Source organism: Phaenicophaeus curvirostris, chromosome 4, assembly GCF_032191515.1.
Source record: "Phaenicophaeus curvirostris isolate KB17595 chromosome 4, BPBGC_Pcur_1.0, whole genome shotgun sequence".
NCBI lineage: Eukaryota > Metazoa > Chordata > Aves > Cuculiformes > Cuculidae > Phaenicophaeus > Phaenicophaeus curvirostris.
This window is the reverse complement of record NC_091395.1, coordinates 77,209,269-77,226,465: the sequence shown is the minus strand read 5'-3', so window position 1 is coordinate 77,226,465 and position 17,197 is coordinate 77,209,269. Positions and strand designations below refer to the sequence as shown.

Genomic DNA, 17,197 nt, shown 5'->3' with positions numbered 1-17,197 from the left:
CAACACCCCCAGGTCCTGCTCCTCCAGGCAGCTTTCCAGCCACTCCTCCTCAAGCCCTGAGAGCTGCACGGAGTTGTTGTGACCCAAGTGCAGGACCTGGCCCTTGGCCTAATTGAATCTCATACAATTGGCCTTGGCCTCACTGACCCAGCCTGTCCAGGTCCCTCTGTCCAGGTCCCTCTTCTTGGGTCACCAATGGAAGATTCCTCTATCCTAAGCACCGTTGAGTCACAGCACCATGAGCTGAACCATAAAGCCTTTGAGAAACAATTCCTGTTGAAGAGGATCAGCTGAGGCTCCTGCCTGGACAGCAGAACTTCCCGCAGTGATGGGAACTGGATTGGAAATTGTGAGCAATTCCAGTGAAAGACATGGATTTGCACAGATACAAAACCAAGCGTAGGTGGAACCAGAATCAAGTCCCAACCGATAAAAAAAGATAGCACTTAAATAACACTTTGCAGCTTCTCAGTACTCAATAAACATTAACTAATTAATCCTGGCAGCACACTAATGGAAAGATTTAAGCAGAATAAGAAGCATTCGCTGAAAACCATTACGTGCACCAGGGCTGCAGAAGGACTTAGATCACAGGATCAGGGAATGGTTTGAGTTGGAAGGGACCTCAAAGCCCATCCAGTTCTACCCCCCTGTCGTGGGCAGGGATACCACCCACTGGATCCAGTTGCTCAAAGCCCCATCCAAGCTGGCCTTAAACACCTCCAGGGATGGGGCACCTGGGCAGCCTGAGCTATGACTTCCCTACTCCCAAAAGAAAACATTTCTTCTGGGATCTCATGTCAATCTCCCCGTTTTAGATGCCATTACATGGTTTAAAGTACAGCTTTAGAAACTAGGCTTGCTAATCCAACCAGGTTGCTCAAGATCAGATTGGTTTCAGCCTATTTTAGCCAAACAGAGCTTGCAGATCTAATCTGATTTGTAATCTAGATGTGACTTTAGATAAATTCTCTTAATCCTTAGATGATGGGATGAAGCAAAGCCAGTTTGTAAGTGAATAAGAGCATTAACAGCAGCAGCGAACATGGTTTCTTTACTCTTGCCTGAGCTCTGTAGGTGTCTTTTTTCCTCTGAAGGTCCAGAAATGATGTCTAAAATCTCTGACTTATCTTAGCATCACAGACAACACTTAGACTGCAGAAAAGAGATGGTCCAGTTGTGTAATCCCAAGCACAGTTACAGGCAGAGGAGAGAATGGATGGAGAGAAGCCTGGAAGAGAAGGACTTGGGGTGCTGGTGGATGAGAAGCTCAACAGGAGCCAGCAAGGTGCGCTTGTAGCCCAGAAACCAACCGTGTCCTGGGCTGCATCCAAAGCAGCGTGGCCAGCAGGGCGAGGGAAGGGCTTCTGCTCCTGTGCTCTGCTCTCATGAGACCCACCTGGAGTCCTGTGTCCAGGTCTGGAGTCCTCAGCACAGGAAGGACATGGAGCTGCTTAAGTGAGTCCACAGGAGGCCACAAAGATGATGCAAGGGCTGGACACATGTATGAGGAGAGGCTGAGAGAGATGGGGTTGCTCAGCCTGGAGAAGAGAAGGCTTTGGGGAGACTTTAGAGCAGCTTCCAGTAGCAAAAAGGGCTCCAGGAAAACTGGGGAGGGGCTCTTGATCAGAGAGTGCAGGGATGAGACGAGGGGAAATGGTTTGAAGCTGCAAGAGGAAAGATTGAGATGAGATCTTAGGAAGAAAAGTTTTCCTGTGAGGGTGGGGAGACCCTGGCCCAGGTTGCCCTGAGGAGTTGTGGATGTTCAAGGCCAGGCTGGATGGGGCTTGGAGCAACCTGGGCCAGTGGGAGGTGTCCCTGCCCACGGGAGAGGGGCTGGAACTGGATGGGCTTTGAGTTCCCTTCCAACCCAACCCATTCTATGAGTCTCTCAAGTTCTGTCAGTGGGCCAGCAGCCAGCCTGCTTCCTTACAAAGAAAAGGAAGCAGCAGGAGAACCGATATATCCACATTTGATCCAATCCCCCAAGAGACCAGAGGGGAAAAAAAAGTACAGTTTACTGCAAATGGACCTCTTCGCTCTTCATCAACACTGTTAAGAAAAGCCATTATTCCCCAAAAGGGATGCTGTTTAGACTCTGATAGATTCATTGTTCTCTGCTGTGTCTGGGACAGCATGAGCGGCTCTTCCCGCTGCTAACATGATTGAAGGGAGAACACAGTAATAAATATCTGCCCATTAGGCTGGTGAGCCTCTTTTCACTTCACTGATACTAATGGGGAAGAAATGAAACAGTTTCAAAACAGCAAGTTGCCAAAACCGCATTTGGAAAGGCTGAAGAGTGAGAAGTCACAACTGACACACGGCGGTTCGTGCTCTGCCAACGCTCGCAGGAAGGGGCTGGCTGGAGAATAGCAAGTGTCTGCCTCCAAGGGACAACTTCAAAGAGCTGCATTTTCCCTCTTGCTACACACCATCCCGTTAGGGTTTATTTTTTTAGAATCATAGAATGGTTTGAGTTAGAAGGGACCTTCAAGATCATCCAGTTGCAACCCCCCTGCCGCAGGATCGTAGAATAGTTCAGGTTGGAAGGAACCTTAAAGATCATTTAGTTCCAACCCTCCTGCCATGGGCAGGGACGCCTCCCACTAGACGAGGCTGCTCAAAACCCCATCCAACCTGGCCTTGAACACCTCCAGGGACACCCCTTATATCCTCCTCCAACCACTCCCTGGGGCTGCAGAGGTGAAGCTTTCTGGGTTTGGAAGGGTATGAAAATGGGTTATAGAAGGGTCTCACTGCTCTCCAGTTTTCTAACACATAGAATCATAGAATGGTTTAGGTTAGGAGGAACCTTAGAGATGATCCAATTCCAACTCCCTGCCATAGCGGGCTGTAAGAGTCAGTCAAAGGATCGATTTCTGTCTCAACATTTTCTCATTTTTAGCCTCAGAACTTGACTGTATAAATCAGAAATGTGGACCTCAGAAAACAGCCAGAGCTGGCACGGAACGAATGCTTTGTACCTACCTACCTGTACCTGCCTCCTTATCTCAAAAATGTTTTGTACCTGTCTTCAAGCCTCCTTGCTCCCTACCATTGTGAAAGATCCATGAAGCAAGGAGAAAAAGACAGGAAGATTAATGATGGGACTTATCACAGACCCACAGCCAACAGAGCATGCGAGCAAGGTGATGATGACTACTGACCTTCATCAGGAGACCCCAGGTCAACCACCACCACCAGAAGGAGCGCATGCGCAAGGGGAGGAGACCTGCAGACACTCCTCTCTTGGTGTGTGTGGCCTGCTAGGTGGAGATTGGCACATCTCCACAGGCAAAGGTGGGTCACGGGTGTATTGACTAGCATAAACGACAGCTCCAGAGCAGCTGAATTAGGGGTTAACAGAAGACCAAGAAAGAAGAAGACCCCTCCACCGTGGGATCACCTCCAGCAAAGACCGAAACAACGGAACGCCTTCTGGACCAGGACTCACAGAGATGCTGGACATCTGTGGACCTGTAGTGGTAGCTGTGAACCCCTTTTCCTTCCCTCTTCTCCCCATCTCTTTCCTTGTTCTCTGTCTCTTTCTATCATAAGTTGCTTTGTGGGCATAATTAATAAAGTGCCAGTTTAGATCGAAATTTGACTCCCTTGACTCTCTTTGAATTATTTGCACTTTGAAATCATAAATGAAATGAACCATCATGCGTCCGCTTACGGGCGGACCGTGACACAGGCACGGGGACACACTAATAATTCTACAGGCTTTAACTCATTGTGAAAGGGATTGAGGTCTAGCTGAATGTAATAGAACCATGGAATCATGGAATGGGTTGGGTTGGAAGGGACCTCAAAGCCCATCCAGTTCCAACCCCCTGCCATGGGCAGGGACACCTCCCACCAGATCAGGTTGCTCCAAGCCCCATCCAGCCTGGCCTTCAACACCTCCAGGGATGGGGCAGCCACAACATCCCTGGGCAACCTGGGCCAGGGCCTCCCCACTCTCATAACAAAGAACTTCTTCCTAATGTTAATCTATATGTTCCCCCTTCCAATTTAAAGCCATTTCCCCTCATCTTATCACTCCATGTCCTTGGAAAAAGTCCCTCCGCAGTTTTCCTGGAGCCTCTTCAGGTACTGGAAGCTGCTCTAAGGTCTCCTCAGAGCCTTCTCTTCTCCAGGATGAACAACCCCAATTCTCTCAACCTGTCCTCATGGTAGAGGTGCTCCAGCCTTAGGGTCATGCATGTGACCTAGCAAGAATGTACATGAAAACATGTGGTCAAAGGGATGGACAGACTTCAAGGAGCAAATCCAGGGGCCAGCGTTGGACTAGGTGAGAGACTGCAGGAGACTGAGGGGAGACCCCATCATGGTCTAGAGCTTCCTCAGAAAGGGAGGAGGAGGAGAAGGTGCTGATCTCTGAGGTCCCTTTCAACCTGGCATTCTGTGACTCTGCTCTCTCTTCACTCTGGCAACTAATGTCAGGATCCAAGGGAATGGCAGGAAGATGGGCCAGGGGAGGGTTAGATTGGACATTAGGAGAAGGTTCTTCACTGAGACGGTGGTGGAGCACTGGAGCAGCTCCCCAGGAAAGCAGTTAGGGCGCCAAGCCTTACAGTATTCCAGAAGCATTTGGCCAACACCTTCAGATCCACGGTGTGAATGTTGGGGTTGTCCTGTGCAGGGACAGGAGTTGGACTCGATGATCCTTGTGGGTCCTTTCCAACACAGGACATTCTATGATTTCATGACATCCTGAGACCCCTCCAGCCTGAATTAGCCTACAAACTACAGAAAGCAAATAAAAGATCCGGATGGATCAAAAAAACCCAAACATCTGTGTCTCGTAGCTACAATGATTTTGGTCAGCAGAAGATCCATGGCTGAATCTATTTAGTCTTGGCCTTATGAAACCTGGATTAACCTCCTGCCTCCATCACAAACTTCTCAAGCTGGGATCTGTTTATGGCACCACCACCCCTAGAAACATTCAAGGTCAGGTTGGTTGGGATTCGGAGCATGATGATATGATTAAAGATGCACCTGCTCCTGCAGGGGGTTGGACTGGATGGCCTGTAAAGGTCCCTTCCAGCCCAAACCATTCTACGATCCCTCCCCATTCCAGGCGTGCGCTCCAGAGCAGACGGAATACAAGTCAAAACAAGAAGCGTTTTGGGAGAGGGGGAAGGGAGCTTTAGGTTTTATTAAGATCAGCTCTCTGAACCAGCTGTGCCGGTGCAAGCCAGCAAGGAGGTGGGAACACATGGCCGGGAGAAGAGGAGACAGAGCCATGGCAGAGCTGGCTTAGATCAGCTCACGCTGCCATGGCATCGCGCTTCCCCTCGCGGAATTCTGGGCACGGAACAAATTTGTACCAGTTCACACATGCAGTTCAGGGAATGATCAATCAAATAGGTTCCATCTCGATTGCGGGTGCATGTTTGAGGACAGAGTTGTCTCCGTATGACAGGTTGAGAGAGTTGGGGTTGTTCAACCTGGAGAAGAGACAGCTCCAGGAAGACCTTAGAGCAGCTTCCAGTATGGAAAGGGGCTCCAGGAAAGCTGGGGAGGGGCTCTTGGTCAGGGAGGGCAGGGAGAGGACAAGGTGGAATGGTATTAAGCTGCAAGAGGGGAGATTGAGATGAGATCTTAGGGAGAAATGTTCTCCTGGGAGGGTGGGGAGGCCCTGGCCCAGGTTGCCCAGTGAAGTCGTGGCCGCTTCATCCCTGGAGGTGTTCAAGGCCAAGTTGGATGGGGCTTTGAGGAGCCTGATCCAGTGGGAGGTGTCCCTGCCCATGGCAGGGGGGTTGGAACTGGATGGGCTCTGAGGTCCCTTCCAACCCAACCCATTCCATGATGCTTGAACAGCTTCCTCCATACAAGGGCTGCATTTAGTTTATTGCAAACATTTTTAAACCTCTTTTGGGCATGACAAAACCACAAACCTCACGGAGAAAAAGCATCAAGAACCCTCCTTCCACACACACCAAGCACCCTCAGCCTCTTCTGTGGCTCTTTACCTCTCTCTGCTGGCAGGACCATAGGGAGAAGTCGAGGTGCTGGTTTGACATCAGGATGGAAGGGACAGAGGGGAGGTAGAAGAGGACAAAGAACCTTCATCATGGTTTTTCTTCAACTTCTTGGTTAGATATTAAGTTTTTAGGACAGAGTTGTGTGAATCTATCAAAGGGCAAATCAAGGCTCTAATTCTAAGTTGCTCATCAGCCTAATATCGCTCCAAATATTGAGCAGCAGCTTGGCTGCTGCTGCTCAATATTTGGAGCGATATTAGGCTGATGAGCAACTGATATTAGACTGATAGCTTCACAGCAGCTATTTCTACCCCAATTTCAAAGGCAAAAATGAGTCAGCGCACACCAAAAAGGATGCGTTTTGCTGGGCATGCCACCAGCGTAGCTCAAGCACGGGTGACTACAGGGAGTTCTACCAAGAAAATCAAAGTCTAAAGCACTTTTTGAGGGGAAAAGCTGAAAGAGAAGAGCAGCCCAAAGCTCACCCTGAAATCTCAGCCCTTCCAAGGTGGATCTTGGATGCCTGAGTGGTGTTTTATGCATCAGCCTTTAAAAGGTGCAGTGCTGAGCATAAAAATATCACACTAAAAAAACAGCTGTGGAGGAAAAACGGGAGTGATTGAAATCTCTCCGCGTTTGAGAGCTGCCGAGTGCTGCTTCTCTTAACTTTCTACCACTGCTGACATGCCAGCGTCAATCTGTTCTTCCAATCTGTGCTGGTCTGTTGGACAGGTTGGGAAAGGGACTCACGCACACAGAGGACACAGATGAAATCCTCGGAATTAGGGAAAGAAGCCTGAGGATAAAGGACAAAAGCCACATGATTCTGCTCCGTGGTTGGTAGAACCTTGTGGTTTGAGGTTGAACCTCAGCACTGATGCTCCTGAGATAGAGAACATGTGCACCTTTAAGACTTTTTTATTGGGCTGATGTTGTATTTGTAGGAGAAAGCATTGCCTCAAATGGCAGAACAACCTCTCGCCTGGATGAGAAGGACCTAGGGGTGTTGGTTGACAGAAGCTCAATATGAGCCAGCAGTGGCCCAGGTGGCCAAGAAGGCCAATGGCATCTGGGCCTGGATCAGGGCGGTCAGCAGGAGCAGGGAAGGGATTGTGCCCCTGGACCTATCTAGAGTCAGAGAATCATAGAATGGTTTGGGTTGGAAGGGTCCTCAAAGCCCATCCTGTTCCATGGGCAGGGACACCTCCCAGTGGACCAGGTCGCTCCAAGCCCCATTCAACCTGGCCTTGAAAACCTCCAAGGAAGGGGAAGCCACCACTTCTCTGGGCAACCTGGGCCAGGGCCTCCTCACCCTCACAGGAAAACATTTTCTCCTAAGATCTCATCCCATTCTCCCCTCTTTCAGGTCTCACACTCATCCAGTAGCTCTTCCTCTTGCTCTTGATTGCACCTCTTGGGGAAATGACCATTAACTCAAGCTGGTAAAAACCTATTTCTTGGGCGTCATTAGCAAAAATGACAAATTGATCTTGTAACTGTCAATAGCTGCCAGACTGCTGATCGCTTTTTATTGAGGGAAACTAGAGGGTTTATTCCTACATTACAAAAAATGTTTGGAAAACATGTTTTTTATCATAACTGTAGCAATTATTTACGCAGCAAAACAGAGACAGAATAGCTGCTCGGTGAATATTTATTCAGTGGTACGTACTCCAGCAAGAACTTTAAGCAAGACTTGAGCAAGAAGGGCTTTAAGGTCCCTTCCAACCCAACCCATTCCATGATTCTACGAAAGTGGAAGAGATGTAGGTGTTGGCAGCGTTGGTGTCCATGAATCGCCTTTATTTTGGGAACTGGCTTAGAAATGGTCATGAGGAACTGGAGCAAAGTACATTTATGGCTCTACAGAGTTTTTTTCTTTAGATGATTATGGCTCTTCCAGGTTTTTTTACTTTAGATAGGCCTTAATTGTTCCAATTCATCTCATTTTGAAAAATCTGCTCTGAAAATGCTGAAGAGAAAGACTTGTTCCACAAGAGCCCTGTCAAGAAGAGAAGTGTGGAGGAGATACTTGACGTTACATAGCTTTAGGCTCTTATATTTTCCATTTTTCATGTGGCGAAACCATTTCAGCAAGCCATATAGATTGTGCTGAGCTGCTGGGATGCTTTCAGCTCCTGCCTGCCATCCTTCATGAGAGCCACGGATTTCTGAATGAGGGGGAAAAAAAAAAAAGGGAATTTGAACACTGTCAAATGTTCCACACCACAAAAGTGGATCAGGCAGGAGATTAGTGAAACAACCCTGTCAAAACAACTTGTCTTCTTGATCTCGAAGCTGATATTTGAAGGGGGTGTTGGGTTGTTCAGAAAGCTCATGCATTCAAACTCTGCCCAAACTCTTATTTTTAAAGGCTTCTAAGGTGATTATGGTTTTAATTCTGATTACGAAGCCTTGAAGCACATTCAGGCATCTCTTGATCCACATGCCGTACCCAATCCATGCCTGAAGAGCCCATCACAAAGGCAGTGACTGCATCACCGAGGGGCTCTGGCAACCAAACCTGAATCAGCTTTTAGAGGATATAAAGCTGAGTCCTTCTTTGTAGGAATGGTTGGACTCGATGATCCGGTGGGTCTCTTCCAACCCGGATTTTATGATTCTATGATTCTCTCAAGCATCACATGAAGTTCTACCCAGCCTCCTTGATGAGGAACAAGAGCAAATTGGGGTCTCTTAGATTCAATTGTGCTACCAAGTCAGACGAGCCAAGTCACCACTCAGTACACGTCTTGCCTGCGGTGAATACAAGGTGATCAGATCTGCTCGCAGTCCAAAAAGGTTTAAAAACCTCCAAATCGGTCAAAAAACAAATTAACTAGCATCTGCTGGGCTCCTGCCAGCACGTGGCAACTCCACTCAGAGACGCGTGTGACAGGGACACCTCCCACTGGATCAGGGTGATCAAAGCCCCATCCAACCTGGCCTTCAACACCTCCAGGGATGGAGGAGACACAACTTTTCTGGGCAACCTGGGCCAGGGCCTCCCCACCCTCATCACAAAGAATTTCTTCCTAATGTCTGATCTAAATCTTCCCCCTTCCAATTTAAAGCAATTCCCTCTCATCCTATCACTCCAGGCCCTTGGAAAAAGTCCCTCACCAGGTTTCCTGGAGCCCCTTCAGGTACTGGAAGCTGCTCTAAGGTCTCCCTGGAGCCTTCTCTTTTCCAGGCTGAACAACCCCAACTCTATCAGCCTGGCCTTGGATGGGAGGTGCTCCAGCACTCACATAATCTTTGTGGTCTCCTTTGGAGTTGCTCTAACAGATCTATGTCCTTCCTGTGCTGAAGACTCCAGAACTGGACACAGGACTCCAGGTAAAATCTCACAAGAGTGGGGTAGAGGGGCAGAATCTCCTCCTTTGCCTTGCTGCTCATGCTGCTTTGTATGCAGCCCAGGATACGGTTGGCCTTCTGGGCTGTGAGTGCACGTTGCTGGTTCATGTGGAGCTTGAAGATCCTCACTTGCTTCATTGCCACCATATGCAGGCAAGTAGTTTATTACAAGTCCACCCATGAGCAGACGTGGGACAAGGAGAGCGTTCAGATTATCACAGAATCATAGAATCACCAGGTTGGAAGAGACCCACCAGATCATCGAGTCCAACCATTCCTATCAAACACTAAACCATGGCCCTCAGCGCTTCATCCACCTGTCCCTTAAACACCTCCAGGGATGTCCCTTGAGGAACATCCCTATCATGGACCAAGAGCTGGCCAGCCCATCATTCCACACTAGGAAGCTCCAATTATCCTAGCCAGAAGCTCCCATTCAGCTTCACCCAGATTAATCACGAGGGTCAAAGAGCACCTGATGGTTTTATTGCCCAATTTACCCCTGCTGGCTCAACTTGCTCTTCTATCACAATCAGCCAGCTCCAGAAGCGAAGAAGAAGTTCCTGACTTCATGGATCCTTTCTCCAGGTTAACAAGGAAGCTTTGGCTGCTTCAGCATTGTGGTTGCTCCTGTCCAGCTGCTGCCCCAGTACACTGAGTGTCATCTGTCCAGAGAAGTCATAGATGCCTCATTTCTGGAGGTGCTCAAGGCCGATTTGGATGAGGCTTTGAGCAGCCTGATGCAGTGGGAGGTGTCCCTGCCCATGGTAGAGGGGTTGGAACTGGATGATCTTTAAGGTCCCTTCCAACCCAAATTATTCTATCATTCTACGAGCTGCGTTCAGGCCCCGTCTTTATCCTTCTTAGAGGAACTGCCATATTGTGGGTGAACGTTCGAGTCCCACAGCTTTGGTGGGATCTACCCATGCCTTACTAACCTCTCCCTGCGGTTTAGTTTAATTGCTGCAGCAAAGCGTAGTTGCAGACCACAACAAGAACACGCTGTAATTCCACCTCAGGCTCCGCCTGGGAAAGGTGATTATCCTACAGGCAGCAAAAATCCATCAGCCCCTCTGTAATTGTGATCAAAGTGAACCATGTCAAGATTTTACTACAAAAAATATTATATTTGACACTGATATAGAACCATAGAATTGCTTGTTTGGAAAAGACCTTTGAGATCATCGCGTCCAACCATACCTGTCCACTACTAAAACAGATCCTTGAGCACCTCATTAGCTCATTTGTTAAACCCCTCTAGGGGTGGGGACTCACCACCTCCCTGGGCAGCCTCTGCCAGGGCCTGAGAACCCTTTCATTGAAGAAATTTCTCCTGATGTCCAATCTGAACCTGCCCTGGTGCAATTTGAGGCCATTTCCTCTCACCCTGTCACTTGGGAGAAAAGACCAACACCCACCTACACTAAGATTTCCCTAAGAAAGGCACTTTTGGCATCTTTTTCTCTCTCCTCCTCTAGCCTACACCTTTATTTTACACTTAAACCCCTCCAACTTGCATAACAACTTCCACCTCCTTTATATCTTGTCATGACTAAGGGAAACAAAAAACGTGATACCTTTGTTTGCTCTCTCTCCATGCAATTGTGAATGAACTTTGAGTTTAGACACTGATCAAACCCAAAATGTAGGTCAAAAGTCTGCGTGGTTTGCCACAGCGAATGACTTGTATTTCATCTGCCTGAAGGCAGATGGGAACTGAGTCATCTGCTGCTGCATCATTCTTTGCTTTTTGCCTTCCCTCAACCTCGGTTTCTTTCTTCTTCCCATCAGATTCGGGTGGAAAGAAGGCAGGGACACCAAAAGACCAGGAGAGCGATGGATCGTACTGTACATCGCACAGTCGTACACACCACACCCACACTACACAGAATCACAGAATCACCAGGTTGGAAAAGTCCCACTGGATCATTGAATCCAACCATTTCCATCAATCACTAAACCATGTCCCTCAGCACTTCATCCACCCACCCTTTAAACACCTCCAGGGAAGGGGACTTAACCACCTCCCTGTTCCAGTGCCCAATGACCCCTCCCATGAAAAATTTTCACTACCCATCACTACACATCATGTTCCCTTCGAGCAGCCTGGTCCAGTGGAAGATGTCTGCCCACAGCAGGGGGTTAGAACTGGATGGGCTTTGATGTCCGTCCCAACCCAACCCATTCTATGATTCTACGACTTCCCTTTCCCCTTTTCCTTTGGAAAAACAGCTGCTCAGTTCTAGCTGCCACAGTTGGCTGGGTCAGTGCTAAACCATGATGCTCTGCAAGTCAGAAACCACAAACTTTCTACTTATTCTAAATAAAAGACTTACACATTTGTATTGCAAGCCCCTGGCTAGCACTTCTGCTCAGCAATGTTTCTGATGTGGGACCTCCAGAATAACCCAAATTCACTATAAGACTCTAGCAGCTGAGTTGCAAGGGACCAGAAGCAACAGTGCAGAAGTAGACAATGAACTGAAGAATGTCTACATGGGATTTCACTGCTGGAACCACCAAAAAAGTCCATCCAGCAGAGCGTTTGACCACAGAAACAGTTCAAAATACCACCTCATCCTCCTTTAGACAGCTGAAAGAAGCAAGAGTTAAAAGGCTTTTCCCTCTTACCTCTTTGTTGGTGACTCCCGGGGGCAAAGTCCCGTGCTTGTAATCCTCCAAGAGCTGCACCGCTTCCTTCAGACGGCTCTGCAAAGAAAACAGGAGAAAACATGCTCTGCAAGGCTTGTCCTGCATGGAATTGCTTTATTTGAGGCAATGAATTTAAATTACGGAATTCTACCATCTTTTGTGCAAACCTTATGATGGGGCTTTTTACTCATATGATATAAAAAAAAAAGGATGAATGGACGGTTGTTTTGCTGCTTGGCCGAGATCTGCTGCCCTCAGGAGTGCTGGAGAGGAATCATAAAAACATAGAATGGTTTGGGTTGGAAGGGACCTCAAAGCCCATCCAGTCCCACCCCCTGCCATGGGCAGGGACACCTCCCACTGGATCAGGTTGCTCCAAGCCCCATCCAACTTGGCCTTGAACCCCTCCAGGGATGGGGCAGCCACAGCTTCCCTGGGCAGTGCCTCATCACCCTCACCATGAAGAATTTCCTCCTAATGTCTAATCTAATGGCTCTAAGAAATTAAACTTGAGAGTTTCCAGTGTGATACCAACAATAAGAGAAATCTCAGAGATTCATGAGTTCTCACTTAAGGGCAGAAAAGAGAATCATAGAATGGCTTGAGTTCGAAGGGACCTCAAAACTCATCCAGTTCCAACCACTTGCCATGGGCAGGGATGTCTCCCACTGATCAGGTTGCTCAAAGCTTCATCAAACCTGGTCTTCTACAACTCCAGGACGCCCATGACTTCTCTGGACAACCTGTGCCAGTGTCTCACCATCCTCACAGAAAACACTTCTTCCTAAATCTCATCTAAATCTCCATTCTTTGAGCTTAAATCCATTCCCCCAAATAGTAGTTTGACTTGAAGACAAAATGGATTCATTCAGGTACAATGTGAAACACTCACCTAAGACTCCGCTATCCACCCAATACTCTCGAATCAATATCTCCCAGTGATCTCCACAGGGAAACTGCTTCAATCAAAGACCTGGCTTGGCTCCCAGTTCCTGTACTGGAGAGGGAAGAGCGAGGTGGAAGCCTGCACAGACTCAGACACCACCCTTGACTGCTGGTGGGTTCATTCTCCATCCTGAAGGGGACTAGGGTATGTTGAGATCATGAAGGATCTCAAAGAACGATAGTTAAATACAACACCGGACAATAATTTACCAGTAGGTGTGAGGTGGAAGCCTGGAAAAGAATTCCAAGATCATGAAGTTGGACTTGGAGGTGTTCAAGGCCAGGCTGGATGGGGCCTTGGGGAGCCTGATCCAGTGGGAGGTGTCCCTGCCCATGGCAGGGGGGCTGAAATTAGATGATCTTTAAGGTCCCTTCCAACCCAAACTATTCTATGATTCTATGACTGACGATCTCTGGTTTGACTTGATGATCTTAGAGGTCTTTTCCAAACTTAACCATCTCTGATCCCACATTTTGCTATGAATATGTAGGTTTTTTGCAGAGTTTCTTCCTATCTGGCACTAAAGCCTCATTTGGCTTCTTCGTACAGAGTCTCCTCCTCTCTGAGTAGATACTAATCAGTGCAAGAACACATAAAATACATAAAATAGATAAAACAAATAAAATATCAGGGCTGGAAATACTGTGGCGCTGATGATGTGAGCTCAAACAGTGTAAAAACGGCCGTGGATCGGATCCCAACCCGCTCGCTTTACAAGTGAAGGAATTATCGCTATTCCATATGTCTTGCGTGTTGAATGTTTTCAGGACAATAGTCATTCACTAATTGGCGCTTTCAGGTTGGCGTAACTGCTGGCGCTTCCAAGGAAACAACAAAGTACTCTTTGATGTCTGCATGAAAGGGAGCAAAGTCGTTTCCCTGCAACCGATCCCATGGCCGCGAGCTCGTAATGAGCTCAGGGGCGCTCGCCTTCATTACGGGAGGGCTGGGAGAGAGGAGCTTGCGGTGACGGCGAGGAGCCTTGCCGTGATTACCCCAAACCCACAGGGCTTTACGTGAGCCGCAATCACCCTACATGTTATTTCAGAGAAAACATGTGCTATTTATGAAATGTCCTCTGGCAGCGATAGAAGAAAAGCTGCTCAAACAACAGGGCTAGAGCAGAAACATCCAACCAAAGTTGACGTTCCTCATCTGGATGACGGATAACCTGCAGGAGGCTTTTGAAAATGCTTAGTTGAGTGATTTGTTTGGTTTCCAAATATTTGGGAGGCATTGCTCGGTGATCTGGCGCTTTTGGCAGGCTTGGATAAGCAAATTTAACCACTTCGAGGCTGCACTTTGTATCCTAAGTTGTTCCTATTTAGCTTGAATTGATCGAAGAACTTTTCCACTCTCTACTTCTACCTTGTGTTTTTTGTATTAGACTTCATATTAGACTCTTTATTATTAGACTTGAAATTATTATTATTATTATTATTACACACTGAAGCACCTCTGCTCTAAGACCAGGCTGAGAGAGTTGAGTTGTTCAGCCTGGAGAAGAGAAGACTCCAGGGAGACCTTAGAGCAGCTTCTAGTACCTGAAAGGGCTCCAGGGAAGATGGGGGGGGCTTTTTCCAAGGGCCTGGAGTGATAGGATGAGGGGGAACGGTTTTAAATTGGAAGGGGGGAGTTTAGATTAGACATTAGGAAGAAATTCTTTGTGATGAGGGTGGGGAGGCCCTGGCCCAGGTTCCCCAGGGAAGTTGTGGCTGCCCCATCCCTGGAGGTGTTGAAGGCCAGGTTGGATGGGGCTTTGAGGAGCCTGATCTAGTGGGAGGTGTCCCTGCCTATGGCAGGGGGCTGAAAAGAGATGATCTGTAAGGTCCCTTCCAACCCAAACCACTTGATGATTCTATGATCCAAGTCCTTCTCCAACCCTGGTTCACGTAACGTTTTTCAGTGAGTGCTTCTTATGCTTCTAAGATCACAACAGAACTTGAACCTCTTGAAGTTGTTCGTGATAGCTCCTTGCCCTGTTGGCCTCATGATTGTCTAAACCCATAGAATCATAATCACATCCCATTAGGAAAAAAGCTACTACCTAGCATGAGCATCAATAAATATAACTGCACACGAACGTAGACAGCCCAGCTACTTGAGGTGAAAAGCCAGACAGCTGAATGACTACTGACTGCAGATCCAGGGAAGACAACCCTTCGAAGACAGAAAATAAGGCAGGAGTGCCAGCACAACATTCTGGAGAGACATTTGTGCTCATTATTGGTATGTGTTTTTGTCGCCGAAATTACCTACCCTGTGTGTCTTGCAAATTATCTCCACGGAACAGCATGTAACTCTGAATGAAAAACTGGAAGGAAGAGATGAATGGGTCTGTGTTCTATTTTTTAATCCTCCTCTTGAGGAAATCTTCGTAGTTACTATAACAACCCTGGCCAGAGCCCATCTTGTTTAGAAGGGTAACAAACAGAAAACAAAAAAGCCTGGTTTCGCTTTTAAAATTGCCGTCTCCATGAATTTCCTCTTTCAGCTCCGTCAGGAGAGAGAACTTTCTCAAACAGTCCTAGAGCGACGCTGCTGATGGGGCCTGAGGTAGACAAGAGTGAGACCAAAAGCCAACAAAACACTAAGAAGACACCTTTCCCGGGGCTGGGAGGGGTTGAGATGGTCTTAGAGAACAACCCACAGCCTCTAGATTTCACTGGTGAAAGGACACGGCTGGATTTACCCCTTCGTCAAAGTCTTCAACAAGGCCAAGTGCCCAGTCCTGCACTTGGGTCACAACAACCCCGTGTGGCTCCAGTCTTGGAGAAGAGCAGCTGGAAAGCTGCCTGGAGGAGAAGGACCTGGGGGTGTTGGTTGACAGCAACTGACCATGAGCCGGCAGTGGCCCAGGTGGCCAAGAAAGCCAATGGCATCTTGGCTTGGATCAGAAACGGTGTGGCCAGCAGGAGCAGGGAAGGGTTTGAGCCCCTGGATTTCATAGAATCATAGAACAACCAGGTTGGAAGAGACCCACCGGATCATCGAGTCCAACCATTCCTATCAAACACTAAACCATGCCCCTTAGCACCTAGTCCACCCATGCCTTAAACACCTCCAGGGAAGGGGACTCAACCCCCTCCCTGGGCAGCCTGTTCCAATGCCCAATGACCCTTTCTGTCAAGAATTTTTCCTAATGTCCAGCCTAAACCTCCCCTGGCGGAGCTTGAGGCCATTCCCTCGTCCTGTCCCCTGTCACATAGAAGAGCTTTGAAGCTGGTGCTTATAGAAATACCTCATCCACTGACAGACAGAACTGGCAGTACTCCAAACAGCCACATCTTGGAGCTAGGATAGAAATCTATAGCCAATAACAGCCTGGATGAACAGAAAAAAACGTGGACAGGCACCCCAAAACTTATCACATAAATAGGCACCTGTGAAGAGCAAGACAAACTTGGACAAAATAAAAACTGCCTTCTGGTCTGGTCTGAAAATAGCTTTAATGCTGCCAAGTGTGAAAGTGCTCCAAGGTGAAGTAGGAAAAAAGCGAGACAACTTTGTTGCCAATAATCTGGAAACTTCTCCTTCAAAGCCAGGCCACTTGGTCCCAGTCCTTACTTTGAGATTATAGAGTTCTAGCTTTGAAACTGCATTGCTTAAAGTTCATAGAAGGTTAGAAATATGCAAAGGCTAGAGCTTATTTTTCCAATAACTACTTGATAAATGTCAATATTCAGTTTTTGAAGCATATTGATCCATTCCAGTCTCAATAAGCCTATCATCACCAACCACAGTTATAGTTGGTTTTCCTTGATTTATCTGTTCTAGGTCCTGTTTCTTAGACCATGAACAGGAGAGGACAAAAGTTGGGAAGTCAGTTGGCTTCTGTCACCACTATCTATATGCTAATATGCCATGCCACCAAGAACTTCCACAAGCTCCTGAAATGGTGGCGTAATCTTAAATATATTATAGAATCATAGAATCATAGAATCACCAGGTTGGAAGAGACCCACAGGATCATCGAGTCCAACCATTCCTATCAAACACTAAACCATGCCCTTTAGCACCTCATCCACCCGTGCCTTAAACACCTCCAAGGAAGGTGACTCAACTCACATGTATATATAGAGTCATAGTATGATTTGAGCTGGAATGAACCTTAAAGATCACCTGTTTCCAGCCCAATTTTCAGGGACAGGGGTGCTTTCGACTAGATCAGGTTGCCCAAAACCAAATACAACCTGCTTTTGACTATATGAGACCATGATATGGGCCACCCATGACTTTCCCT

General features: G+C 47.6%; 1 protein-coding gene across 2 annotated transcripts in view; it reads right to left on the bottom strand.

Annotated features, from left to right (window-relative positions):
• SFXN5 (sideroflexin 5) overlaps positions 1-17,197 on the bottom strand; it is a 115,454-nt gene that overhangs the window by 78,876 nt on the left and 19,381 nt on the right. For both annotated transcript variants that reach the window (XM_069856658.1, XM_069856659.1), the window contains exon 3: positions 11,988-12,065. In XM_069856658.1, the coding sequence (XP_069712759.1) occupies positions 11,988-12,065 (78 nt within the window). The remainder of the gene's footprint in view (positions 1-11,987; positions 12,066-17,197) is intronic.